General features: G+C 42.8%; 1 protein-coding gene across 1 annotated transcript in view; it reads right to left on the bottom strand.

Moving 5' to 3' along the window:
- Window positions 1–497: 497 nt before the first annotated feature.
- LOC109860186 (mushroom body large-type Kenyon cell-specific protein 1) overlaps window positions 498–26768 on the bottom strand; it is a 44580-nt gene continuing 18309 nt past the window's right edge. The window contains exons 2-9 of the mRNA XM_020439109.1: window positions 21017–21849; window positions 20433–20750; window positions 18658–18903; window positions 18053–18132; window positions 11079–11502; window positions 6674–6911; window positions 4984–5887; window positions 498–4857 (exon numbers count right to left, since the gene is read on the bottom strand). Coding sequence (XP_020294698.1) covers window positions 3588–4857; window positions 4984–5887; window positions 6674–6911; window positions 11079–11502; window positions 18053–18132; window positions 18658–18903; window positions 20433–20750; window positions 21017–21849 — 4313 coding nt within the window. The 3' untranslated portion in view covers window positions 498–3587. The remainder of the gene's footprint in view (window positions 4858–4983; window positions 5888–6673; window positions 6912–11078; window positions 11503–18052; window positions 18133–18657; window positions 18904–20432; window positions 20751–21016; window positions 21850–26768) is intronic.

Here is a 26768-nt window from a genome sequence, read left to right as displayed (position 1 = left end):
ACGAAATCGCTCTTTTTTTTTTGCAGCGATTCGCGGGGATCCGTCTACGAAAAAACGTAATTTTAACGAGAAAGATGCGACGAAAACAGCTCGATTGGTCGTGCACGTTTCTTTCGGACTCATTTGAGAAATAAAAGAATTTTCATTTTTTAGTTTCTTTACCGCTTCGACAATCGCAAAGATATGTCCCAAAAATATATGTACAAATTCAAAATATAGACTTATATATCTACAAATTTTCAATAGAGTTTTATTCTCAACGCATATATATATACATAGACGAACTCGGAGAAAGTTTTTTTATGTTGGAATTATAATAAATTTTTTTTTTTTTATTTTCATAATCGTCGTCTCTATCAAATTTTTTTTATTTCGATTTCACATCCCGTCAAAATAAAGATAAATTTTGACGAGATTATTCATTTCTCTTTTGTAATTATATATCACAATTGCACACGATACGAGACTTGAAAATGTCTCAAGACTTGAAATTTCTCTCGAGCGATTTTTTTTTTTTTTTTTTTTCGAAAAACCGCGATAATCCGAAAAAACTCTCGGATATGTGTTCTTCGTATCACAATATATCGCGAGCTTAATTAATTGGACGTGCACGACCGCGTGAATACGCGAAAAAGAATCTCGAATGAGAGAGACGTGCGGCCGCGCTCGAAATGTCGATTCGTCATTCGTTCGATATTTCGTATCGTCGTTACTGAAAATTCCGTTCTCTCTGTCGGGGACGAGATAGAGATGCTCCTCCCCCTCCCTCTCTCGAAGTGTCCGTTCTAAAAAAAAAAAATCCGTTCCGACGCGTCACGACGAGTTGGTTCCCAATGAATATGTCGCTCGCGGGAGCCGATGAGAAAACAAAAAACGGAGATTAAAACATTCCCTAAGATTTTCGAGTGAGTCTTTTATTATTTCCTCGCGAAGAAACGATACAACGCCACCTCCGCTCGCGTTGCCGCTAACTGCAGCCTCTCTTTCTTTCTTTCTTTCTTTCTTTCTTTCTCTCTCTCTCTCTCTCTTTTTTTCTTTTCCCTTCTACGCGGTAGAAAATTTGTATTCGTATCAAAAAGTGGATATCTCGCGTTTTAAGAAAAACGTCTGCATTTTCGGTATATTCGGAGAAAACCGAATCGAGAGCGGGTGCGCGCGCTGCAACAGTATCTCTTTCTTCTTTGTATTCTTTTTTTTTTTAATTTTTTGTCTTTTTTTTTTTTTGAAATCTCCTTATTACATTGTCCCACGTTCTGCTACGTTTTTGCATTTTTCTTGCTTAGCCCGAATTTGGACCGCGATTTTTTTCCAGTCCATATAATTACAGTGCGACACGGGAACTCGAAAGAGATCGCGAACTTCGTCGTTGCAAATTGCTCGTAAAAACAAACATTCGAGAGATTATCTTCTTTTTATTTAACTTTACGTCTTTTTGTTCGTACAATCTTTTGTGTATATCTCTTTAAAAAAAAAAAAAAACAGTTTAAAAAAGTATAATTAAACGTATTTAAAAAGAGAGACACACCCTTTCGCGGTGTGCTACATATTTTTTTTTTTTTTCCACAGAAATCCCTCACTTTACCTATATCGTTTGTATAAATAAAAACGAAAGCCAGAAATAAACGGATGTAGACATTTATCTTGAACGTGCCGTTGCATTGATTGTTAGGACAAAAAAAAAGATCGCTCGACTTTGCGGACAATAATCAACAACGAAGACCGCTTTCCGATATTTTATCACTCGTGGCTCTTCCTGCTTGCTTTCCTTGCCGTGCGCCTATACCTTACCCCGAAACGTGGGAAAGCGTTCGTGAAACGAACGACCTCGAAACAACCGCGATTATTAGAAATATTGTCGCCTCGTGAAAAAAACGCCCACCTACGCGCGCCAACAAAAGCCTTGGCTCGTTTTTCTCTCAATTCGCACACGTTCGTAATGACCAAAAATATATGTATATATAATATATTATTCCTTAATATAATTATGTATCGCTCCTTACGAGATAAGTAGTGTTAATAGTAGGTAATAAGAATTTTTTTTCTTTTGCATTAAGATAGTTTTACACTCATAGAGGAAAAAATATGTTGTCGCATCGGCATTTTTGTTCCATCGGTTCATTTTTTTTTTTTTCTTTTCTTTTCTTCTCTTCGACCCTCGACGGTCGTCGTCAATCCACCGATTATGATACTGGGTGGATCAATTATATTAATTAATAATCGTAATAATAATCATCGAACGGCTCTAAAGTTTTTTTCTTTTTTTGTGTCGCACGTGTGTCTGCGCGTACCCCCTCCCCCCTCCCGACCTTGTGTGAACAACAAGTGCTCTAGTACGTGCTAGCGCGGATCTGTCCACAATAGATCGCGGAATGTCCAACGGATATATGGATGTATCAATTTTCAACTCGCGTCTATTGTGAAGAGTAATAAGTAAGACCTCATTGAAGAATCTTCGAGATTCGCGCGGTGCGAAACCTTTGATGATGACAACGCAGTCAACAATACGACCGCAATACTTTTTTTACGCTTCGCGTACGCGCGCACACGCGCAACACTTTAAGTATCTCATTACGTGTTCCCCCCGTTTTATTTTTTTCTTGTATACTAACGTATACTTACGTCTGTATGTTAAATGCGTGTGTCGATCTGTTGTGTGTGTTTCTTTTTTTTTGTGTATATATTAGTCGTGTGTGTCCTGCTGGAATGTCTGGATTGTAAGAAACAAAGTTTTTTTTTAGAATTGGATCAGTAGTGTATTATAAATCTGCTATAAAGCGTGTCGCGTGTGTGAGTATACTCGGCACGATGAATATATATATATATATCGCGTGTGTCCTTTTTTATATCCGTTATTTCGTTCCGTATACTCCGGGTTCGAAATGTGAACTTTCGCGTGGTTTTTTTTTTTTCGAAAGGATTTCCTGCACGCGCGCGCCTGATCCCAGATCGGCCGGGCCGCGGCCAGCTGGACGCGGGTTTTTTTTGTACGCGGCGAGTACGCGTTTACACTTGCGGAATCGCAGTGAGTTCTATTTCTTCCTTTGTTTTGTTTTTTTTTTTTTTTTTGTTTTTCATTACGGTCGGTTCAGCATCATGCATTGCCATTTTCGTTCTCCCCTTCGTTTGCACTAAGACTTTGGCCTCGCAACGAGGATTCTTCCGATTTGTAAACGGAGAGGTCAATATGGGGGAGCAAGGGCTGTTGGGATAAAAGTTGGGATGCTATCGTATGTTGGACGCTAACGTATTTGAGGATTCCCTTCCTACACTTGTGTATCAATCTTTCGAACGCGCGTTACATCGTCGATCATTTATTAAACGCGCGTGAGATTTTTCGCGCGAGAGATTTTGGGAAAAATCTTTGTGGGCCAAAGGGAAATCCCGTTCGCGGCGCGCAACTACGAAGAAGGCGCACGGGATCGGTGCGTGTGAGAGATGGCGGAGAGATCTGGGCGGGAATGTGGGTTTGCTTACTGTATAACAGGTCCTTTGTGTGAGTTTGTTTTTTTTTTTTGTTTGTTTGTTTGTTTTACTGTACTCGTTATAACTTGTATACTTTACTGATAACTGATACTGACTTTCGTCGTCTACTGCTCTACGGAGTCCTCCATGCTGAGCGTGGGGCCGCGTTGCTCCGACGCCGGCTGCTGGCTGTTAGTCGATTCGCCGGGTCTGGTGCTCGCGGTGTTGTAGCCCCTCTGCAGTTGCACGACCAGCCCGCTCACGGCAGCGTAATCCTTTTGTTGTTGCTGCGGCTGAGTCTTCTGGCTCGAATGATCTACTATAAGCTTACTATCACAGGCACTTTTTTTGTCAGTTGATACGGCGTAGAGGTTGTGTATGTCTGGGTAGTGGTTAGTCAGCTGTGTCGGTTGCTGCTGCAGGCTCAAAGGTTGCTGCTTCCGATCACGATCCTCCTGGCCGTTGTGAACCTCGCGCTCTCTGCTGCTGCGCGAGTCACGGGTGCTATCCTCATCCCTGCTGCCCGCACGGGTTATGGACAAGGGTGTTGGCGGTGACGTCAGCCGGTCGCTGCCGTCCTCCGTGCGACCTCTCTCCGAGGGCGAAGGGCTAAGATCGACCGTGGGCACGCGCTCTGGCCTCTCGGGCACTATTCTGCCCGCTGGTCCTCGATAACTTTCGTCCTCGCTGCTATCCTGCGCAATCCGCGGCAGCGGAGTCCTCCTCGAGTTTCTGCAGAGCTGGTCGATCAGCGCTTTGCTGCTCATCGTTTCCGGGTGTTGCTGCTGCGACGACGACGACGACGACTGCTGGTTTCTCGCATCCGCCATCGCCGCCCGCTGGTCCCTTGGAATGCCCGTCTCAAGGCTCGACCTGATCAGATTGTCCAGAAAACTGCCGTTCGCCCCGGGCGTATCGTAGATCTCTGCCATTTCGCGCGTAACTTTCGACATCGATGCGCCCCGTGAGTTCGAAGTGCCAGCCGCGTCCGCCGTTCCGGATACGCCGACTCCGTCCCGGTCTCGTGGCTGATGTTGCTGCTGCACTATAGCCGCGTTTCGTTGTTGTTCCTGCAATCCGCGCATTCTCTGCGACGCGAAGTATTGTTCTGGCAGAATCGGCACGTTTGGCGCGCCACCCATAAACGGGGCGGGCATGAAGGGCGTCGGGTTCCAGAAGTTAAATGGCCCGAACGGCAGGTGGGGCATACCCTCCATAAACGGTGACATCTTCAATCCGTTTGGACCCGGTATGCCGCCCGGCGGCGTGAAAGGCTTTTGCGGTTTCAGCTGCGGCTTCTTGTCAACGCCAGCAGCGCTCGGTCGCATCGCCGCAGCCGCGGTTGTCGCCGTCGTCGCTGTCTCCTTCGACTTGTCGTCCGGTTGCTTCTGGTCCCTGCGTTAAAAAAAAAAAAAAAAAAAAAAACAAACAAACAAACAAAGAAATGTTGTAGCTCCTGATTTATCTATTAATATTGTCGAAGAATAAAATTTTCGAAAAAAACTTTTCGCAAAAATTTACCTCTTTCGCGGCCTCATGAGATGCCGCTCCTTGACTTTGTACTCAAGGGTGGAGTGCGGAACTCCGTAAAAGCTGCCAGCACGATGAACGCTCATCTCGCCGCGCTGGACCGCGCGCACCGCCTCAACGAGGCTGTCCCTGTCGTAATTTCTGTACTTGCCGCGTTTCGGCCTTGTGCCTTTGCCGCCTGTACCCGGCTTCGGTTTGTTCGCATCCTGCGCCTGTTGTTTGGACTGCTGCTGTTGCGACTGTTGCTGCGGCGTTTGCGGTTGCTGCTGTTGTGGCGGTTGCGGGGGCGTATAACGGCCCCTTTTGAACGGACTCGGATCGGTCAACATGCTGCCAACCTGCTGAGGCGGAACTACGCCGGCCGGTTGGCAACTTGGCATGCCAGCCGCGCCAGGCGTCTGGCCCTCTTGGAACTTAACGCTTATGCTCTTGGCAATAACGTCGCGGAAGTTAACGGCTACCGCTTTGCCAACCAGCGAGTTTGTAGGGCTGCTGGTGCCGGAGAACGCTGGACTGGCTCGCTCCAAAAGACTCGGACTCGAGGCCGCAGTCGCGAAGCCCTGAGCAAATGCGGCGGAAGTCGGCTCGCCGTTCTTACTGGAACAGCCCGGCGTGCTGGCGGGCTTGTAGGACGGAATCTTCAGTATCGCTCTGCCCTGAGCACTGTCGCTGGCCTCCTCCTCGATGTTAGGATTGAAATCGTCGTTCGACAGGGACGTACGCTGCTGTTGCTGCGACTGGGTCTGCTGATGCGCCGCGAGGGGATGGTGTTGCTGATGATGATGCTGCTGGTGCGGTTGCGACTGATCGCCGTTCACATTTTTGTTCAGCCTCTTGTCCTCGGTCATCAGCTTTCTCACCACGTCCGGTATGCGATAGTTCGGCGTCTCTAAGCCTGCGAATTCGAAAAATATTAAAATAACGAATTAATTAAATTCAAATCGGGTTGTTTGGGCCGTTTTGCAAGATGTTATGCAGAGAATGTGCTTGAATATATATATATATATATGTATACACATATATTTGACGAAATAATCGAAAAATATTATTCGTTACATATCCAAACGAAATTGTAAATAAATTATTTGACTTAGCAAGAAACGTTATTCCAAACGACTGTAACAAAACTATATATATTTTTTGTCTTTGTTTGTCTCTCGGTTTCTTCTTCGAACGTTTGTCAATAACTCCGAGTTACGAATTTAAGCTACTCAGAGCAGTTAGTAGTCTTTCAAGACAAAAAATGTATCGGCAAGCGCTAACTGGCTAGCTCTAACCGGTCTGGGCTTCTCTATCGATTAGAGAAGTCCTATCGCGACGTAATATACTTTTCGGCTTTTGTTTCTTGGCGCGGATTGGCTGCTCGGTTTGTGGATAAAATAAACGCAGTAATTGTCAGAAATGACCCAAATCTCCGACGCTAAAATTAGTGAATAGTTCTTTTGCGCAACTACTTTTACACACACACACACACACATGTGTGTGTGTATCACCAACCAAAATTGTATTAATCAATGCGTTGTAACCAGAATAAAAAAAAAATACTATCTCGAATATAAAAAAGTACGAAAATTTAAAGTTTAAAATTCAAGTAAAGAAATATAAAAAATTCAAAGATTTCAACTTGAGTGTAAAAGTATAAAAAATTTCTTAATAAATGAAGTTTTTTTTTTCTTGTTACCCATTGGTGCGGCGGCGGCCAACATCTTCTGAATGTAAGGACCGATGTTCGGGTGTTCCAATCCCGGCCATTCGGTTCCCGCCTCGTGACCCCGTTGTAGCAGGTTCCTAAGGGAATCGCTGCCGGTTCCTTCGAGCGCGGAGAACCTGACAAGATCCTCCAACGACAGCAAAGGTTTCAACAGGGCCTTCTCGACTTCCTTCTCCTCTTCCGCGCCGGATAGTTCTTTGTCGTCCACCTGTTAAAAACATCTCTTCTAGCGTTTTTTCTGCGTACTCTCGTTTCTCTTGTGAAAGAGCAACAATCTAAATTGCAGATCACAGTCAAGTTGTCCTCTTGAAGAAAGTAAAAGCTTCCACTTCGCGTCCCCGTGGGGACATAAATAGAAGCAGTGCTTTCTTTATCACCGATGATCATTACTGATCATTATTTGCTCGTTAATGACAACTTCGTGTTCAAGAGGTGCTTCGTCAAGAGGTGTGTGTCTCGAGTGTACGAGTATCTGTATCGTGTATACGTGGTCTCAATTGTCCATGTAAATACACACGCAGTGTTTTCCGTAGAGCAACCGTGTATGCATTGCGTATTTATACAAAAAAAAAAAAACAAAAAAAAAGTATTAAAACGGTAACGAGCACAAAAAGAAAGGAATTTCGGCTCTAGATCGTTGTATGTTTCGTGTAAAAAGTAGTGTATGTTAATTTTCGCAAAATATTTCGAGAGAATATTTTAACAATCTCGAAAATCCTCTGAACTCTTTTATAATTTTGACAACGTACAGAGTGTTAATTTATTTCGTAAAAAATTTAATTTTCTCTTTTTTACTTTTTTTTTTCAATACTTTCTTTAGAATATAGAGACCAGGTCACTTTACGCAAAGCACTCGGTATACATATTTCACGATCGAGCAGCGGAATAGCCAAGCGCCATGCAGGAGAGCTTGCTAATCGGCATTTGTTTGTTTTTTTTTTTTTTTTTCGACGAAGCGGCAAGTATTTTTACGCGAAACTGTTTTCGATGCGCTCGCGCAGACGACAGACGTCTATTTTCCCTTTTTTTTTTTTCTTCCTTGCCAGTCTCCCCTCGATAGAAAGAAAAGAGAGCAAACTTCGCGTGGGAGAGTCAAACTTATCTTTGACGTGCGTTTCGACGAGCTACACTCGGAATTTAAGTGCAGAGATCCCTCGGGACTCGTTTAAAGGCGGCATGCATCGCGCTAAAAGTGAAGCAACAACCTTCTATGATGATGGTTGTTACGTTACACAAACACACGCGGTACGCGATCGCACGAAACGCAGACACCAAAAAAAAAAAAAAAACGAGACTCTAACCGTGCATACAGACCGTGCTTACGAGCTCGACAAGCTTGTACCGCAAACTAACGTTCAAATGGTGTTCATGCTCGAGACGAAGCTCGGCCGGCGGTTCTTTTTTTTTTTTGTTTTAACATAATGCTTATTAAAACATCTATAAACGAACAAATCGTGCCATGCAATTATGATTTTCGAAAGCAAATTACGATGCGACAAAGACAAATTTTTTGTTTATCGACTACGTGCAACAAAACGACCCGAATTTTAATCTCGCAATATTTCGTGACAATGTTTTCCACCTCGTTCGCGTGTTTGTCTTAACAAGAATGCTGTTCTATGGAGTCAAAATAAAATTCTGATACTGTTGTTAATTGCGAAAATAAAAAAAAAAAAGAAACAATAATTGTGTTAATATTTTTGCAAAATTAAATCGAAAGTTCTTTCATTCGAATGTTCTAGAAATTCTCGACAAAACGCGGATCGATCTCTCTGCGCACGCTAAGCGAAATTAATCGCAATCAGATCGAGAATTAAGGCAAAAGACACTATCAGATGATGAGGATTAAATCGGGTCGTGTTTAATCCGCCGTAATCTTCGATCGCGCGACTGTTTCATGCATGACGGGGCGCGCGCGTTTCGCGCAACTGAAATTGCGATCCGCCTATTTCGGAACAATTATTTGATTGGACGTCTCGCTTCTCTAACGCGCGCGGATAGGGTTGTTATATATATATATACATATATATATATATGCGCGACACATCGAGGATGCAGTGTCGAGGTCCGAGAAGCGTTGAACATTCACATATGAATTCCGAGACGCGGAATTCCGAGACAAAGCGTCGATCAAAGGACGAGAGGAAGATCGAGCCCGGTAAAAGATCCTCTTCTCGTCCCGTCTCGCACGCGACGCGGGTCCTTCCTAAAAAAAACTTACCTCGAGTCTTGCAACCTCGCGGACACCAAGTTGCCGTGTGTTAAACTACAAATAGTGAGATAAAAAAAAAAAAGTTAAAAACAGCCCATGCAAAAACACACTGGACACTACTTGAGCAATCACGGCGACCGCGGTTTGGAGCCGCGCGTAGACCGCGTTCGTCGATGATTTTCTTCAGCTTCGGGAGAAACTGACTTCGGTCAGTCACCGAAACAAAAGACACGGGTTGTCGTCGCTTTATTTTTTTTTCAGACTGGATCGATATATATTTACACACATTTTATTATCTAATTTTTGTCAGCGCAAAATTTAGAAAATCAATTTTCCTCAATATACGTACGTAAATTATTATTAATTTTTTTACATCTTTTAACATGTAACACGCGGCGTGGCGAAAAATTATTAGGTCTACCGGAAAGTTCTGTCCGTTTCTATCACAACAAGTTTCGACACGTTTAAGCACATGTTTATTTGGCGCATGTGTGCCTCTCTATTTTTTATCACTTAATGTATACATACTGACGTAGGCAATTATATTATTTAATAAAGATTTATTGACGGTAAGAAAAATTGGTGTTTTGTTTTATTCCAAAATCGGACAGAACTTTCCGGTAGACCTAATAAAATTTGACACATCGGAAAGTGCGGAATGTTCGACAAAAAGACATAAAATTGTTACTAAAAAAAATCTCATAACCCGTTTGGGAAATTAGATTAAAGTTATATAACAATCAAGAAATGTCCGGAACAACTCGACCGAGTCTGAATTTCACAGACGACCACAGAGTGTCATTTCGCGATACACGAGACGCGAGCTCTCGGGTCCACGCGAGATCCACGATCGCCGTGCGAGAGGTATGTTTTGGGGAAGCTTCGTTCGTTCTTCCTAAACCAAAACCACACTTAGGTATTACAAAATGGACGGTATGTATTCGCGCGCGCGAATTCTACCGCCGAGAAATCTCCCTTGTGCATCGTTCGGTTTCCCATCCTTCTGCGTTCCTCCGCGCGGTAATATCGGCCATTTGAATCAAAACGGAAAATTGTACCGTCGAACTCGCGAACACATTCCACAGATAGATATCGAGATTTCACAAGTGCCTGATATAATATTTTTTAACACACCATGAGCTTGTAAATATATAACATCTTCGATCGATACACGTACGCGCATTTTACCGTTGAAATCTATCCCATTACGCACGCGAATGTTTATCTTAGAACTTAGTTAATCGCAATGTGCGAATAAAAAATTATTATTCTAAATCCTTGATTCGCAATTTTCCTGATTTGACGTCAAGTCAAAAAAAAAAAAAAAAAAAAAAAAAAAAAAAAAAATCCGTAGAAATTTCTATCCCATTACGCACGCGAATGTTTATCTTAGAACTTAGTTAATCGCAATGTGCGAATAAAAAATTATTATTCTAAATCCTTGATTCGCAATTTTCCTGATTTGACGTCAAGTCAAAAAAAAAAAAAAAAAAAAAGTAAGATAAAAATCCGTACAGATATTTTTCTCCGCTTCTTATTACGTTGAACACTTTCCGCACTTTTTTTTCGCACACACGGATCGAAGATCTGATTCATACATATATATATATTTCCATTTTAAACAATTTTATAATTATATTTTTCTTGCTCACGCACGTAAGTTATTATTTTCTCGCTGTAAGTATAATCCGCAAATAATGAAAAAAAGATGTACTATACTAAAAAACGAAGAGTCCATAATATTACATCAGGCGCTCGTACAGATAAAAAAAAAAAAAAAAGAAGAAGACTCGACGAGGACATCTTTGCGCGTCGCTTCGGTAGCCATTTCGGTGGTAAAACGTCTCGTCGCATTATTCCCTCACGAGATTCACAGCCCGTCGCTGCCTGCCAATTTGCATCCTCGTCTTTTCTCCCCGACACGCGTAAAAGACCGACGGAGTACTTCGGCACGTGTCGATGGCACGTTTTCCAACCCCCCGCTCTCTGCATCTCGCCCACTCTCGCTCTCTTTCTCTCTTTCTGCTCTCTCTCTCTCTCTCTCTTTCTCGTTCTTTCTGTTTCCCTTTCTCTCCCTCTCTCTCTCTCTCTCTCTCCCTCTTATAAGAGACATATTTTTTCTCTGTCTACTTAATCTTCTCGTTTTCTGTCCCCAAAACCTACCTCGTCCACTTGCGGGGGCGGAGTGGTCGCGGAGGCGTTTTGGGTCGTATTTGGTGGTGTTGTAGTAGTAGTGGTGGTGGTGGTGGTGATGGTGGTGGTGGTGGTGGCTGGGGCGCCGGGCTCGTGAGGGTGTGAATGGGTGCTAGTCAGGGATTCCCTTTCGCGTTCCATCGCGAGCTTGTAGACCTTGTTGCGCAGGGTGCTACGAGGTATCCCGTAGATCACCGCCGCCCTCCGCGTGCCGAGCTTGCCGCTCTGGATGTCATTGAGGGCGGCCTTCAGCTCTTCCTCGGTATAAGTTCTCCTGCCGCCCCCGGCACCCACCACTGGAACACCACCGACGCCTGCCGCAGCCGCAGCCGCCGCCGCCGCCGCCGCCGCGGCCGCAACCGGTCCGGTCATTCGCGGTTTCGCGCGGTACGAGCTGAAACAGCGTTAATCAACGTTATATACACCGGACGCGTCAGTATTCGATGCTCTTTTTTTTGTCTGCAATTTGACGTTAGCTGAGAACTGTCCGTGTGTAATTTGCAAAATTACATATAGAAATAAATCAAGCAAAATAGACGAATCTCTCTCGAGGAGAGTTCGAGGAGTTCGAGTTCTTTTCCAGTTATTGGCATCTCTACTTGTTTGTGCACCGAAAAAATTGTATTCTTGTTTTGAGGAGAGATATCCCACTTACTTTAAGTATATTTTATACTAAAATAGGCGCCAACAAGAGTTTCTTATTTTAAGAGGAAAATCCTCTAAATAGTAATATTGATAAGAATATATACTGATTAGAATATAAAAAGCCTCTATAGAAAAAAAAACATATATATCTTACTATCGAAAAGGACTATATTCTTAAATAAAGAATATATTCTTAATTTCAGAAGAATATCATCTAAAATCTTTAAGAAGATTTTTCAAGTATAAAATCTTCTACTTACGAGAATATAATTTTTTCGATGTGTGTAAAAATCGAGAGATATCTCGTAACGGAAAAAAAATGTCGGTTTTATCGAGATTGCCTGTTAGAAGAAAATTTATTTTTATATCTCACGCGGATTTTCCGCGTTTGCGATTATTGTGAGACAAGTTTTTTTTAATGAGTGTACAAGCTCTCGTAACACGCATAGTTTACATCATAAATTTGTCGTTCAACATTATTACACATCAGACAATCTTTAAAATATTCTACAAAATGGTTGACTTTCCGTCTGACAGGCAGATGCAAAAAAAAAACAAAAAAAATAAAACGTTGTTTAAATAGATATTATCTAATCGTGGTGATGTCAACCGTGAGACAATCTCAATCTTCGAACATCTCGCTGCGAATATCGCCGTAAGCATAAGGGATCAGAAGACCGTGGTTTGCTAATCGTTTGGCCAATAGGTGGTGATCGATACTCCCTCAAGCTGCGAATCTCATAACAAAGTCAGGTTCTCTGTCGCTTCTCCTCGTAATGCAAGCTCACGTGTGCTCTCGCGCGTCTACCGGACTAACCCAAGAGACGATTCGCATTAAACGAGACCACGTGACTGGTTTCGACGTCTAACACGTGTTTGACGTCGTGCTCGAACTGCGCGAATCCGTGCAACTTTGATCTCGGCTTCGCGCGACACTGAGTCAATGCAAATTAAGTTTTTTTTTTTCTTTTTTTTTTAAGCGGTCAGATTGAAAGATTTATATACGTCGAGACTTTTTGCAATTTGATCGAACTCTGTCTCTGCAACCAGTTTTTCCAGAAAAGAAAAAAAAAACTTGTTATGTTCTCGGAACATTTGCGTATTTTCAAATGCATATTTTCGATATTTACATTATGGAGATAAGATTTACGTCAAAGAGACGGCGAATTAAAACAACGCACATCATCACTTTTAAGCATCGTCGCGAGATTAGCGCGCGATTCTTAATAACTTTGATGTTCTTTTTACTAGAATTTTCTCTTTTTATCACTATCATAAATTTTAGTGTCACGTAGCTATAGTTTCAAAAACACATTACAATTGCAAAGCAGTTGTTTTGTTATAAAACACTTCTCTAATGCGTCTGTGACGTCAAACTTCTTACGAGCATTTTTTTTTTTTTTTTGTTGTCAATTTAAACGTCAAAATTTACAACTTAAACGAATTATTTATTATTCAATTTCGCGGTAATAAAATTCAAAGCAAAGTAAACGCAAATTGAAGTTTCTCCTATCGTTCTCTCAGTGTGCAATAATCAATTTTTCACATGTTTCGATAACGTGTTATTTGCAATTTTGATCCGAATATGAGAGAAAAAACAAAAAGCAAACGGGAACAATTTTTGGCGTGGAAGTAATTGTTAATAATATTTCGCGCTCTCTTGCAACATACATAAAAGAACTTGAGACGTGGCACGAAGACGATGAGTATCGGGCCGGTGTAATTTGTCACAGAGCGCAACGATAAGATTAGGCGTAAGGAATCATCAGCGCAAACTCCCCTTTCATCGTCCCACCCCCGCTCGCGTGTACACCGGGAGCCCCCTCTGCAAGTTCGTCGACCTGCGTCGCTGATAAAAAGTGCATTTCGACCGACGTTAGCCTCCCGGGATAAATCCCGCTACGTCAGTCATCGACCGGCGCTGATTTATCTGAGATTTTTGTTTGTCGACTCGTCTGCGGTTTTACGCGACGATACGCCTCACACGTTCAACATCGTCGGAAACTCGGTCGCGTTTCGACGCGCAGATTCAACGTTCCACGAGGAGGGAAAAGTAATTATTTGCGCATTTTCGTTAAATTCGTCGCACGTATATTTCTTAAGCGCAGAAAATATCAAACTTTTATATATCGTCGAGAGAATATTTTGTTTTTTTTTTTTTTTTAAGCAAGGCTCAACTTTTATAGAGCGGTAGAGAATTTGATTTTTCATTCGTGCATTATTTTTGATCGGTGAGAAAAATATACCGAGTCGAAATTTAGCGTCTACATTGAACCTCAATTTTTGAAAAAAGAAAATTTCGGACGTGTAGCAGCGTCAAAGTAGCATCTACTTTTTTTCTTACTCCTACTTTGAACCTATCAGAACCTATTTTGAGCCTATCAGAGCCTGCAATGCGCAGCCTGATCTGAGAATTGAACCCAACTTTAAAACTTTAGCAGAAAAAAAGGAAATTTCGAACGTATAGCAGCGTCAAAGTAGGATCTACTTTCTCTCTTACTCCTACATAAAAAAAGAAAAATTGAAGTTCAATGTAGACGCTAAATTTCGACTGTTGCCGTTTTATTTATAAAATTTTATTTACGCGTTAATTCATAAAAATCAAAAGTCGCGCGGATAGATTAATAAATTTAAGAAATAAAACTCGTGTAACGTGCGACATCTTTATGATGAGAAATTGATCTGAACCGAGCAGCAAAAACAAGTATCATCAACATTTATATGCAACACGAAGCCGGAAGCCTGAAAGTTCGATCAAACTGGACTGGTTCGGTGGTTTTGTAAAATTCTCGCATAAATCACAAGACTCACGCAATCGCGAACTAGATAGTCGTAATCTTGTCCTTCGCAACGGCGGCGTCAATACCGCTTTGGCCAAGCGAACCTTCTCCTTCAAAGCCTTCTACGAACCGGTTTTACCTCAGTATATATCCCTGTCTCTGGTTTTATTGCGGCTATTTTTCAGTATCGCGGACGCGCAAGTGCAAACTCTGTACGTCTAATTTTGTTCGCGACTTGAGAAAGATAAAGATACACGTGTCCTTAGATGTACCTAATCAACTGGTTTTGCATTTTTCTCATTACACGAACCTTCGATAAAATTTTTTATGTATCTATGCGAGTATGTGAAAAAATTCTGATTGCGTATATATATAGCCATCGTCTCAGTAAGAAAATTGAATTTAATTCGAAAACAGTAACATGTGCATTGATTATTATTTTATTATTATTATTTATTATTATTATTATTTATATATATATATATAAGAGTGACTAGAAAAATATTAAAAAATAAAATATTTAACAGTACCTAAAATAATTGAGTCTTTTTACTTGTTTTTAATAAATTTTTTTGTATCTGAATTTGCCTTTGATTTCGACTCGCACAGTTTTGCCGAACTATCTTATCGCTAATTACGTCATCGCACATGCGTCGAAGCGATTTCTCTCTCTCTCTTTCTCTCTCTCTCTCTCTCTCTCGCTTTTCTCTTTCTTTTCTTTTCCGATCTTTCTTCTCTCTTCAACTTGTTTCGTTCTCGCATTTCCTATCCCGTTTCTATGTTCTTTCTCTTTTCCTTCTCGAGTTTCAGTTCTCTCTTTACGCTCTTCGTAATGCAACGCGCGCGAAGAGTGCTCCGCGTCTTCGATGTGTCAGGAGGTGCAGATTACGATGGACTAATAATAGACGACGATAAAAATTTGACGCGCAAAATGTGTTTCGCGGGGGGAAATCAGCGAAAACACGAGGGCAACGCACGCCTCTGAGAATGCCTCAAGCATTCGCGATTGGCCCGCGAACCGCGATACGTTTTATTTTTCAAGAATCACGCGATATTTCTCTGCGAATGATCGATATAATTGAAGAGTTCCACCCGTTCGAACTAACGCGATAACGTTTATTCTCTCAACATTTTTCCAAGACAAAACAAAGCACATAATATAAAATTTTTGTTCTTTTTGTTATTACTTACTTGAACGCGCGAGTGGATTCACGAAATTTTTGCTCTGTCATGTTTCGCAATTGAGAGAGAGAGAGAGAGAGAGAGAGACCGAGTTGCATCGATACAGTGCGAAACGCATTGTTTATGCATTTATCGTGGTACGTGCGTTGGCGGACGTGTAGCAGTTTAAAGTTCAAAGGGTTGAAAAAGTTCGGCCGGATTGTATCATGATTTGGATAGCTGCTGCTTGTTGCAAACGCGTTACAACGAAATTTTGTCGCGCAGTTTAAAACAGTTTCGCACCGCGCGAAATGCATCAAACATTTACACGTACGAGAATCGCGCGATCCGTTCATCAGCGAGAGTTCGATCGAAGAACAAGCGACATTTTCTCAATATACAAAGAACAACCGTGTTTTACTTTTCACGCGCTCGGACGTAGTACGATTTGTAAAATAATAAGCGACGATAAGAGAGAAAGAAAATCATTAATTCTCACACGATACACAACGATCGATTATCATTTCAGTAAGACAAACATGCAAGTTCGAAATAAGTGCACACTTGCGCGAGAATAATAAGCGCGACGATGACAGTAGCGAGCAAAGTACGAGTTTAATTTCTGAAGATTGATTTATAAATCGCCGTCAAGTATCAGTTTTTTTACCTTTTCGAACCGGCGCACACAATCCAATGTGGATATTAATTGACAGTTCGCCGACGTATTATTATTATTATCGGGTATCTGATGCGACGTTGTTTGTTGCCTGACGCGCGCGCATAAAATTCTTTAGAAACTTTATTTAGATTATATCATTATTTCTGCACAACACACACACACGCGCGCGATATACAGCGATAGTTTGGAATTGCGAAAAAAAAAAAAATATCGCGTTTGTGGAAAAAAGTTGAAAATTATTTATTTACACGACACAGAAAAAATTGACAGAAGGAATTATTTAACCAAAAGTGCTGTTATATCTCTGCTTTTAGTAAAAAAAATAGTATATGAAGATTTGATTTTTGTCCGAGATTACACACACACACACAACAACAACAACAACACACACACACACACACGTGTGTGTGAGATGCACAAAAATAATAGATTCCGTCGCGTCTAATATATTTTTTTTTTGTAGTGTAGCAGATATCCGAAAACGTCGCGTTTTGCAGCGCGCGCGCGCGCGCGCGCGGCGGAACGCGAAAACTCGGATCGGGCTCCGAACAAATGTCATTCGGAGAACGATACGGGGGATTCCCCTCCGTTTGTCGCGCGTATGACGTCTTTACGAGGGAGATAAATCACGGTTATGCCCCCGGTCTCGGTGATTGGCACCTAATTGCGACGGCATTCCGGATCGACTGGCTGTCAGTTTCGCGATTTTTTGAAAGTCGTGTTTGCCGGCGGCGTTTTAATCGACGCCTTATCGAAACGCCCGGCCCCGGCTTAAACGGCCCACTCGATCACGAGGAACGTTCGCTACGGAATGCGATCGCGGATCGTATTCTCTTTTTTTTTTTTTTTCTTTTTTTTCTTTTCCTCCTCGTCGTTCGGTACGTACGGAATGCATATATTCGGTATCAGCGCGGCGCGGCTCGCCTCGAGGTGTAAAGCGAGCTGCAAGCGATAACAGCGAAACGTCGTCGTCGTCGTCGTTGGCGCGCGACGATTTTCCACGTCGAGAAGAACTGCCGTCGTGCCCGAATACTCCCTCTTCGGGATGCGATTTTTGCCATTTGCTTTCGTTTCGCTTCTGCTACTTGAACTCTTTTCCTTTTCTTTTCTTTTCCTTTTNTTTTTTTTTTTTTTTTTTTTTTTTTTACTTATTCCAAAACGCGCTTTAAAGAACGTCGTCGTTCTTACGCTATACCACCATTGCGATGCAGACGCTTACGTTACCATGTGTTCAAAATTTACCGATGCAAAAAAGTAAAATTTGCAAAAGTGAAAATTTTCAAATTAAACATAGAGAGTTTCGTTTAAACGCAGGAAATCAAATTTTTGACGCGAGAGCACAATTGCAAAGAGTTTTTTTTTTTCACAGTTTTGTTGCAATTTTTTACTTTCATCGATTGAGTTGTGTTTATCAGAGTTTTTAATTTCCTTCGTTCGAATTTTATTACCGTTGATCGATTACTTCGATGAATAACACAGAGAATATGCAATTTGAATTAAATGCGCAGCGAGATGTGTCGCGAGTTTATTGTTCGCGTTTGATTTGACAAGTCGAGATGGTCGATCGGTCGACAAAAAGTAAAAAAAAAAAAAAAAAAAAAGATTTTTCCACGCCGTTTCGTTGTTTTTTGAGAAATCGCATTTAAAACCCAAAAACAAAAAAAACAAACGTTACTTACTTGAGGATGCTCTTGGGATCGATGCCTGTCGGCATCCTCAGAGGTATTTTCTGTTGCTCCAGTAGAGATATGTTCGTGTCCTGAACAGACAAATGGATAACGACATTTAATACGAGAAACGACCGAGGAGAGAGACGTAACGAAACAAAACAAAAAAAAAAAAAAATAAAAAAATAAAAAAATAAAAACTGATATTATCACACAAGCGTACAGCTTAGTTACTCAGACGTCAGCGTTAGTCAATGACACGACTAATAAAGCTCTAATAAAACAATACTATATGAGAGGAATTACATCTTCGGCAATATACGCGTTAATACAGCGACGAGTCTCGTGTAAAATAAGAAAATAATCGCGTATCGTCGAGAGAAAGAGAGAGAGAGAGAGAGAGAGAGAGAGAATGAAAGAGAGAGAAAGAGAGAGACAGTTAAGTTTTTACTGGAAAAATTATATGTGCGCAAATCGTTATTTTCGCTCGTACAATCCTTCATTCAAACGAAAACAAATGACAAATGAGAAACGTCAAATGAGACAGAAAAAATGACGAAGCCGAAGTGAAAAAGAAGAAGTGCGCGCGCCTACAGAAGAGCATCTCGACAACTTACCTGAGTTGTTCTTCCGGGTTTGGCCGAGAGATCGAGCGGTTGATCGGCCGCCGCGGCGCTGTCCTGGTGGGTATGCACCCCGACGAGGGGCGCCTCCCTCGGCGGTAAGCACCATTGGGGTAGTAAGGTGGGATAAGTGCCGCTGAGGGCGGCAGCGACCACGGACGCCGCCATGGGGTCCACCTGAACCGACGACATGGGTGACTCCGCCGATCGCGAACTGCTGCTACTGTCGCTCTGCGGACTCTGCGGGTCACAACACGAAGAAACGTGTCATCCCGGCTCTCGCGCGATTGGAAAGAACGCCCGAATGACCGAACGCGGGATTGGCAAACAGGAAACGGAGATAATAAGGATATATATAGACAACCATAAGGGATTAGATTCGCGAGGCAAGAAACGCGCGAATGCGGCGGTATCGAATTCTGATCGAGTTCGTGTCGTCTCAAAAGGCGGGGGGGAGGCAAGCAACGCGCGTCTCCACCGCCGTCTTCGCGAGTCCTCCTCGTGAATCTTTTATGGACGCGATCAAAGCGATCAAAAAAGCTGAGAGAGAGCGAGGCAAGTCTGTGGCGCCCAGGCACGAAGGTGCTCGACTTAATCAGAAGCGGCAGATGCTGAGGTCAGAGTCGAGTCGCGTCGGCACAACAGGTGCGTGAAAGAAAAACGGGGAATGAAACGAGATGTAACCCCCCCCCCTCCGAGATGTGTCGCGATCGCGTAAGCAGCAGGCGAAAGACGAGCAGTTAGTTTTCATACACTGATGATCGTCTCAGTAAAAAAACTGTCCACAAGGTTTTTTTTTTTTTTTTTGATTTTGAGATAATTCTAATTTGTCCGGAAAGCGTGTGCTTGTGATGCTATTTTTTTCGGATCTTTGGGATTTCCGCGCAAGGACGACTTTATTCGTTTGTTCGTTTTGTTTTTTTTTTCCCCCCAATCGAATTCTGTTCCTCCTTTCTTTCGAATCTGAAGTTTGGAATCTTTTTCGATTTCAGATCGTTAAAATAATACAATTTTATTATGTAAAGATGAGTGTAGCTTCAGAAATTTTGTAACGAACAAAAGAATTTATTTGGCTATTGAAGCAAACACAGTTATTTGGGTGTGTATTATTTTAATCCGTTTATTAGAAAACTATAACATTAACGTTTTCGACCTTTCAATTAGGTCCTTCTCAAATGTATGTAAAAATCTCAGCAATTATGTGTCGCTGAGTGCTGATCGTGGATGTCCATGTTGCACGAGCAGTCCCGACCAACACTTTACAAGTGCGACTCAGTCGCGTTTTCACTCTTGTAAAGTGTTGCTCGTGCAACATGGACGATCAGCACTCAGCGACACATAATTGCTAAGATTTTTACATACATTTGAGAAGGACCTAATTGAAAGGTCGAAAACGTTAATGTTATAGTTTTCTAATAAACGGATTAAAAAATAATACACACCCAAATAAATGTGTTTGCTTCAATAGCCAAATAAATTCTTTTGTTCGTAACAATTTTATATTTAATATTTTTTTATAAAATATTAAAACGTGATTTGAATAGAGAAAGAAACTCTGTAATGTAAGTGTCGAAAGAAAGGGAAGAACAAATTTCGACTCGGGTTTTCATCTCAATTTTCTGTGAGGTCGCTCTTAAGGATCGTCTCTACGGAAAATTAGCGGTTGCGGATAAAGGGGGGGGAGGGTCTCAGCCCCGTGTGTGCTCAAGCCATGCGCAATCTCGCAATCGGCAGGCTCGGCAGTAGTATACCTCGCGATATATACTTACAAGGGGCGCCTGGTCGTCGTGGGGTAGCTTGCCATCGAGGCAGAAGTAACACTTGTCGAGCGGCTTCCAGTCCTCCGGTGGCGGACTCGCGCGTCTTCCGAGGAAAAACGGCGTCGTCGCTACGCTCGTCGTTGCGGCCGCGTTCCCTTCGCGGCATAACAACCCCGACCTGGTCCCTTCCGAGTCCGTCGCCGGCGTCGTAAGTATCGTCGTTCCGCCACCAGAACTCGGCACCTCCTGCAGCTCCTCTTCCTTTTTTACCCTCAGCAAGCCCTGCGTTACCGGTGCCCGCTCCAACGTAATTTCCTCCGTCCGTTCCTGAAGTGGAGAATAACAAAAAATTAAAAAATAAAAAAAAAAAAAAACAATAAACCTCAGAAACTATATTTTCATTTTAAAGATAGTGATTTACACAAAGAGTAACTTAATGCCACAAGAGATTAGAGGCCTTTATCGAAGACTGAGACAGAGATAAAGAAAACTTATCAGAAACTAGATAAAAGCGTAAAAAAAAAAATGATTTCTGCGAAATTATCGGTACTAACTCTAATACAAAAAAAAACATCAACAAATTTCCGACCAACCTTGGTCCCTTCCGTGTCGGTAGCGTTGGCAGTCGGATGATCCCGAGTCGCACGATCGTTCTCCGTCCTTAGAGGGCTGACCACCGACCTGTCGGCGTCCTCGTCGAGCTTGAGCCGTTTCTCCGCCTCGTTCTGGCCACGTCCTGTCTCCTCGTCGTTCTCGTCTCCGTCCTCCTCGCCCTCGGCGTCCTCCCCGTCGTTCTGCCGGCGTACGCGTCGCCGTCTCGTCGCTATCGTCGTCGTACCGGTCGCCGTTGTCGTTGTCGACGTGATCGTCGTCGTCGTCGTCGTCGCCGCCGCCGCCGCTCCTCCCGTCGTCGTTGTCGTCGACGACGTTGCCGTCGTGTCCGTCGTTCTCGTTGCGGTGTCTTCTCGCGCGACACCGTCCGCGGCCGCCTCCTCGTCGCCGGCCTCGACCTTGATCTCGGCCGGCCTCAGACGACGCGAATCCTCCTGCGGATGATCCTGAACCGGCGTTTGCAGGTGGTGGTGGTGGTTTTGCAGATGATGCCTCTGCAGGCTTTCCTGCTTCACCACACCGCTCGCGAGTGTAATAGCCGTCGTTGTCGTCGTCGTCGTGGTCGTCGCCGTCGTCAGCACCGTCGGCGCAACCGCCGACGGCAACGACGAGGGTGCCGGGTGATGTAGCTGCGGCCCAACAATCTGGTCCAGGCTCCCGGGTATCTGGTTGCAGGACGAGGACAACGCCGGGTAAAGCCGATGGTGGGGCTGTGCCGTCGCTGATTCGCTGCTGCGGGTGCCGCTGTACAGGGTGTCCTGGTATTGCTTCCATCTCCTACGGCCCATCAACTCTTCCGCTACCCGTTCCAGACCTGCGAGACCACCGCAACTACATCAAACAATGATGTGCACCGGCATACCCGAAACCCGTATCGCGATACAGGTTGCAGAATGATTTTCTCACACCCGATCAAGACATACGATTTTGGGACCAACGATCTCAAAGATCAAATCGGTCATTAGCTCTTGTATCGGAATTAAAGTTTTCATTGAATTAAGATTAATTTCAAATCTTTAATAGAGATAAAACCAAGTACAGTAACGAGAAAAAATCCAAGATAAAAAAACTGAACATTCTCAGTAATATATCATCATCGCGTTTAAATGCTTTGCAATCACGTGGCGTTCTCGTTTTTGCAATTAGTTCGTTAGAAAAAAAAAAAAAATCACAAACTGCGCATTACCATGTGTGTCAAAAGTCGAACGATAAAAGTTTTACTATCGGAACGCGTATTTTTCCTGAATGCAAACTGTCGCTATCGTAATCGTATAAATGCGTTAAAATAGGTAGCCCGCGGTTTTATAATCGCGGTTGCATAATCTTGGAGCGAGTTGCGAGTAAAATGTGCAGTCGCGCGTTTGTGTGTGACGATATATATATCCTAAAAACCCCGCTTGCCGCAAACTCTCGCGCACGCGCGCGCGCGCGCGTCGTCGCCCATATAACAACGCATCCGACCGGTCGTCGTTTGTCATAGGAAATGATGAACGATGATTAAGGTTTCTCCCAGAGAAAAGCACATCGCGGAATACAGAACCGCGCGGATATATACGGTTCTTTCAGCGAGATGCGAGATGCGAAATTATGCAGATCGCGTGCGATTGAGTAACCGGACACGGTGGTTTTCGAAGGACACGGGTTGCATTATTGCAACCGCGCGGCAAAGCGAGAAGAATCGCATTAGCGAGAAAAATGACATTTTGTCCCTCTCTCTCTCTCTCTCTCTCTCTCTGTTTCCTTTTTTTTTTGTTTTTTTTTGTTTTTTTTTACTTTAAAACGCGCGAATTTTTCGCGCAGTTTACGGAAGATTCATCGCGGCATTTGAGAACGCTCGAGAATTTAATTACACGTGCGTGGGAGAGAATGAGACGTGTTGATCTAATTAATTAACTTTTTCAACAACCTGGACAAATATATGTACCGTATTATCGTCGGACGCGCGAATTAAAACGTATGGAAATATAATTTCCACGGAGCACCGTTCAACACACTGTGCTCGGTGGTGTAATTAAGAGCAATTATCGCGTCGTGTTTTGCGTCGCGCAAAACTTTTGTCACACCGCAATGCCGAGTAAAAGAAGAAGAAGAAGAAGAAGAAGAAGAAGAAAAAAAAGAACAGAATAACCAGTAGGAAGCGCGTTTGTTCTTTGCTGCTGATTGAAAGTGCGTTGAGAAATAGATAGATATGTTTGTTCTTGCGCGAAACTCTTTTGAAGAGAAAGAGCGCGTTTGAGTGCGCATCTAACGTGTGTCGAAGATATGAAATTTTTGTGTCCCGGACACGAGTGTGTCTGTCTGTGTGTGTGTGTGTGTGTGTGTTACGCCAGAATTCTCGTTCTGCTCCCCGGAACGTTTCGCGATACAGACAGCGATAACGGGATTTTTCACTTCCTTATCCAAAGGCCGAATAGTTGACTGTTATCGCACATGACGTGCCTAACTGCAACAGTCGCGCTTGTCTGTCGTCGTCTCGGCGAAAAGATTTCCACGCACAGCGTCGATTTTTCGCGCGCGCGCGCGCGCGCGGATACTGTTGGTGTGTTAAATCATCAGGCTGGGATTTTACAAATTATGATATTTATGCTAGTCGAAACAATTATCAGAGCCGCGCGCCGTAGTATACGTTTGCGGATATACGTGTGCATTCGTGACGGATGTTAATTTCCTGAATAAATATTTAACATCGCGGAAATATGCCCGCCAGCGCGAGCTTGTGTTTTTCGTTCGTTCATTAATTTAGCAAACAGTATTCGATATTCATTTGAGTAAAAGCTCGCCGATCTATCGTACATTTTGTCATCAAGAAACCGTGAAAATAATTCGATTTGCGACGCGCTTCAATTTAATCCTCCTGCCGTCAAACGTTTTCACTTCTCGATTACAACTTTTCGCGTGTTTTGCGGGAAAACGAAGAGAAAATCTCTACACAAATTTTTATGAAATATCTTTCGCGCGCGCACAAACCTCTCCGCCGCTCTCTCTCTTTCTCTCTCTCTCTCTCTCTTAAATAGAATAAATTACAAAAAATAACGAGATTATTATTAACCGTTTTTATACGTGCGAAATTTTTGTTTTTATTTTAATCAAAAATCTATCTTTTTTTTTTAATCCTTTCAGCTACCTACATGTAATATTTCGTGACTTTGCGTCGCGGTTCTTTTTGATTTATACGCGCTTCTGCCAGGCAACAACAGAATTCGCTACCACAAACCGGCCTTTATCTTTCAAACAGCGTTTTCCGCGCGTCCTATCGCCGATCAAACGCAAACCCGACAACGGTCGGCCAATTACCAGGCTAGGATGCGACAATCAGCCGCGCGCTTCTCGGACGGACACCCGGTATCACGGCGCGCGTGCCGCAAATGCAACGTACCGTCACGCCAATATCGCGTATATATACTCGCGCGTGTGTGTGTGTGTGTGTGTATGATGCACCCACGTGCACAAAACAAGTATACGTTTTCGTCGTATTCGCGCGATTGACGCACGCACGCGCACGCACGAGAGTTCTTCTCATCCGTTCATACAGACAGACACACGCACACACACACACACAGACAGACACTATATAGTAGAAAAATGTATCGCGTGCGAATCAAGTCTGGCGGCGATTTTTCATGGCGCCTGTCCATTCTTTCGCAGCGCTTTGAATTGATTTGATCGTTTGCGAACGGGGGAAACGGTCATTAGGGCCGCGGAAAACTGATCGCGGGTCAACCACGGCACGACGTTTCCGCGAAAACGCGTTATTTCTGCGGAACGACGAGAAATTCGCAAATTAAATTGCGCTCGAGGATCGATTCTGACGCTCTGCCGTTGCGATTCCGATATATACTCTTGGTAATTTCGGAGTTTTCGTCCGAACCTACTAGTCCACCATGCGTGAACTAGTTTCGCGTTCAACAGTCTGAATTTTAGCGAGCTATTTAGAGATTTCTAATTGCATTCGTATCGACATGCAACGGAGAAAGAAGAAGTTTCATTGGATCGGACAAGAAAAAATAGCGGGCGTGTGATCCTGGAATTAAAAAAAAAAAAAAAAAAAAAACCCAAAATCAGAATTTTATCAATATGGGCTCTTTGATCATAATTTTTTCGTGAAAAATATTGTTTCGAAAGTATAAACCTTATTAACGTGGGATCGCCAAATGCAACGTTGATATTGCGCCGCTTAATTTGGGATCAATTTGTAGCGACGGCTTTGTGGTAAAAACATCGAAAAATTCAGAGAGAAAGTTCGGAGCGCTTAAAATAATGGAAGCGATATTATTACAACAATTGCAATTTTGCCCGAGCAAATTTACGAAGAGTAATATCGTATATATTAAACGAGTAAGAGTGCAAAAGTGACCCAATTAATTCGCAAATTTTACGTGCTTGTATTTATATTAGCACGTACGATTGTGTTCGATCGAAAACTCTATAATTTATAAACATTGATAATATTTTTATATAACAAATATTGATAGAAAACGACAATGTGTTGCCGATAAAAAAAAAAGAAGCGTTAAGACGCGTCGAAAAATCGACAAAAAGAAAAAAAAACTGGATATTTCTTTTCCGCAACGCGACGCGGATTCGTTCGGACGACGATGAATTTTTGTGCAAACAACATCAACAAGAAGCAAAGAAAAAAAAAAAGGTCGCAACTCGAACGAGAGCAGCGCAATTTTTCGCGAAAGTACATTAGGCTCTTTCTCTAAATTAAAGTCCGCTAAGGTCGGTTTATCTCACGCAAATGGACATACGCGCGCATACACCTAATTATATTCCGCCGCGTATTTTTGCTGCAATTATTATCGCCTGACTCAACGGCGCGTATCGGAGTTTAGTTTTTTAATCGTGTTATTTTCTTCAAAACAACTTACTCCGCGTAAGCTTGCGAATATATATGGGGGCTCCCCCCCCCCCTTCGTCAGGAGCAGCACAAACGTCTAGGAAAATTGAAGTCGAATTGTCGCTCTCTCGTCGCTCGATCGTCGCGTCGTTCGAAATCTCGCGTAATGAGTCTTATGCGTTTCAAGCCGTTAATTAGTTCAGCCGTTAATTATGCGTTTCGTTCGATAATTACTGCGTTATCGATTTACATTTATATTAGCATCCGATGCGAAGTGCCTGAAGAAATTGATATGCATAGATATGGATGTGCTCATCGTTTTGCGTGTTACGCAAGATATTTTGCGTAACACGCTATAATATAAATATTTACGTAGTGTTTCAACTTCCGTTTCTCGAATTATCTTGATATCAATTATTAACACACGTATGTAGATATTATATTTTATACAATATAATCTATGAAAAAAAAAATTGTTTTTTTTTGATAAAATGCAATTTCGCAACCTACGCGAAAATATTTTATTCAGATCTTTTGCTGAATTTTCTTGCAAAACTGTGACCTCTCGGCAAACAACACAATGACGGAACTCGCACAGTTACGTTGTGCCGTCAAGTTGTGCTGTTACGATTGTGGATTAATGCGACCGCCCGCAGCCTTGTTACTTAAATTTATTATCCCTCGGGTACCAGTTTATTTTCAGTATGGACAAGCGCTCGCGTTAGCGTTAATGGTGATTAATATGACATTAGCATGTCAACCGGTTTCTCTTCTAACCGGAAAGATTGGACCGGAGTTAGCTGAAAATTGATTTTCAACGCGAAGGAACGGAACGTTTCCAAAGCCACTCTATGTGAAACGCACACAAATTTCGGGAATCGCCGTGCGAAGCA

Source organism: Pseudomyrmex gracilis, unplaced genomic scaffold (assembly GCF_002006095.1).
Source record: "Pseudomyrmex gracilis isolate BER0280 unplaced genomic scaffold, ASM200609v1 scaffold_342, whole genome shotgun sequence".
Lineage (NCBI taxonomy): Eukaryota > Metazoa > Arthropoda > Insecta > Hymenoptera > Formicidae > Pseudomyrmex > Pseudomyrmex gracilis.
The sequence above is the reverse complement of the archived record's forward strand: the minus strand, read 5'-3'. Positions and strand labels throughout refer to the sequence as shown.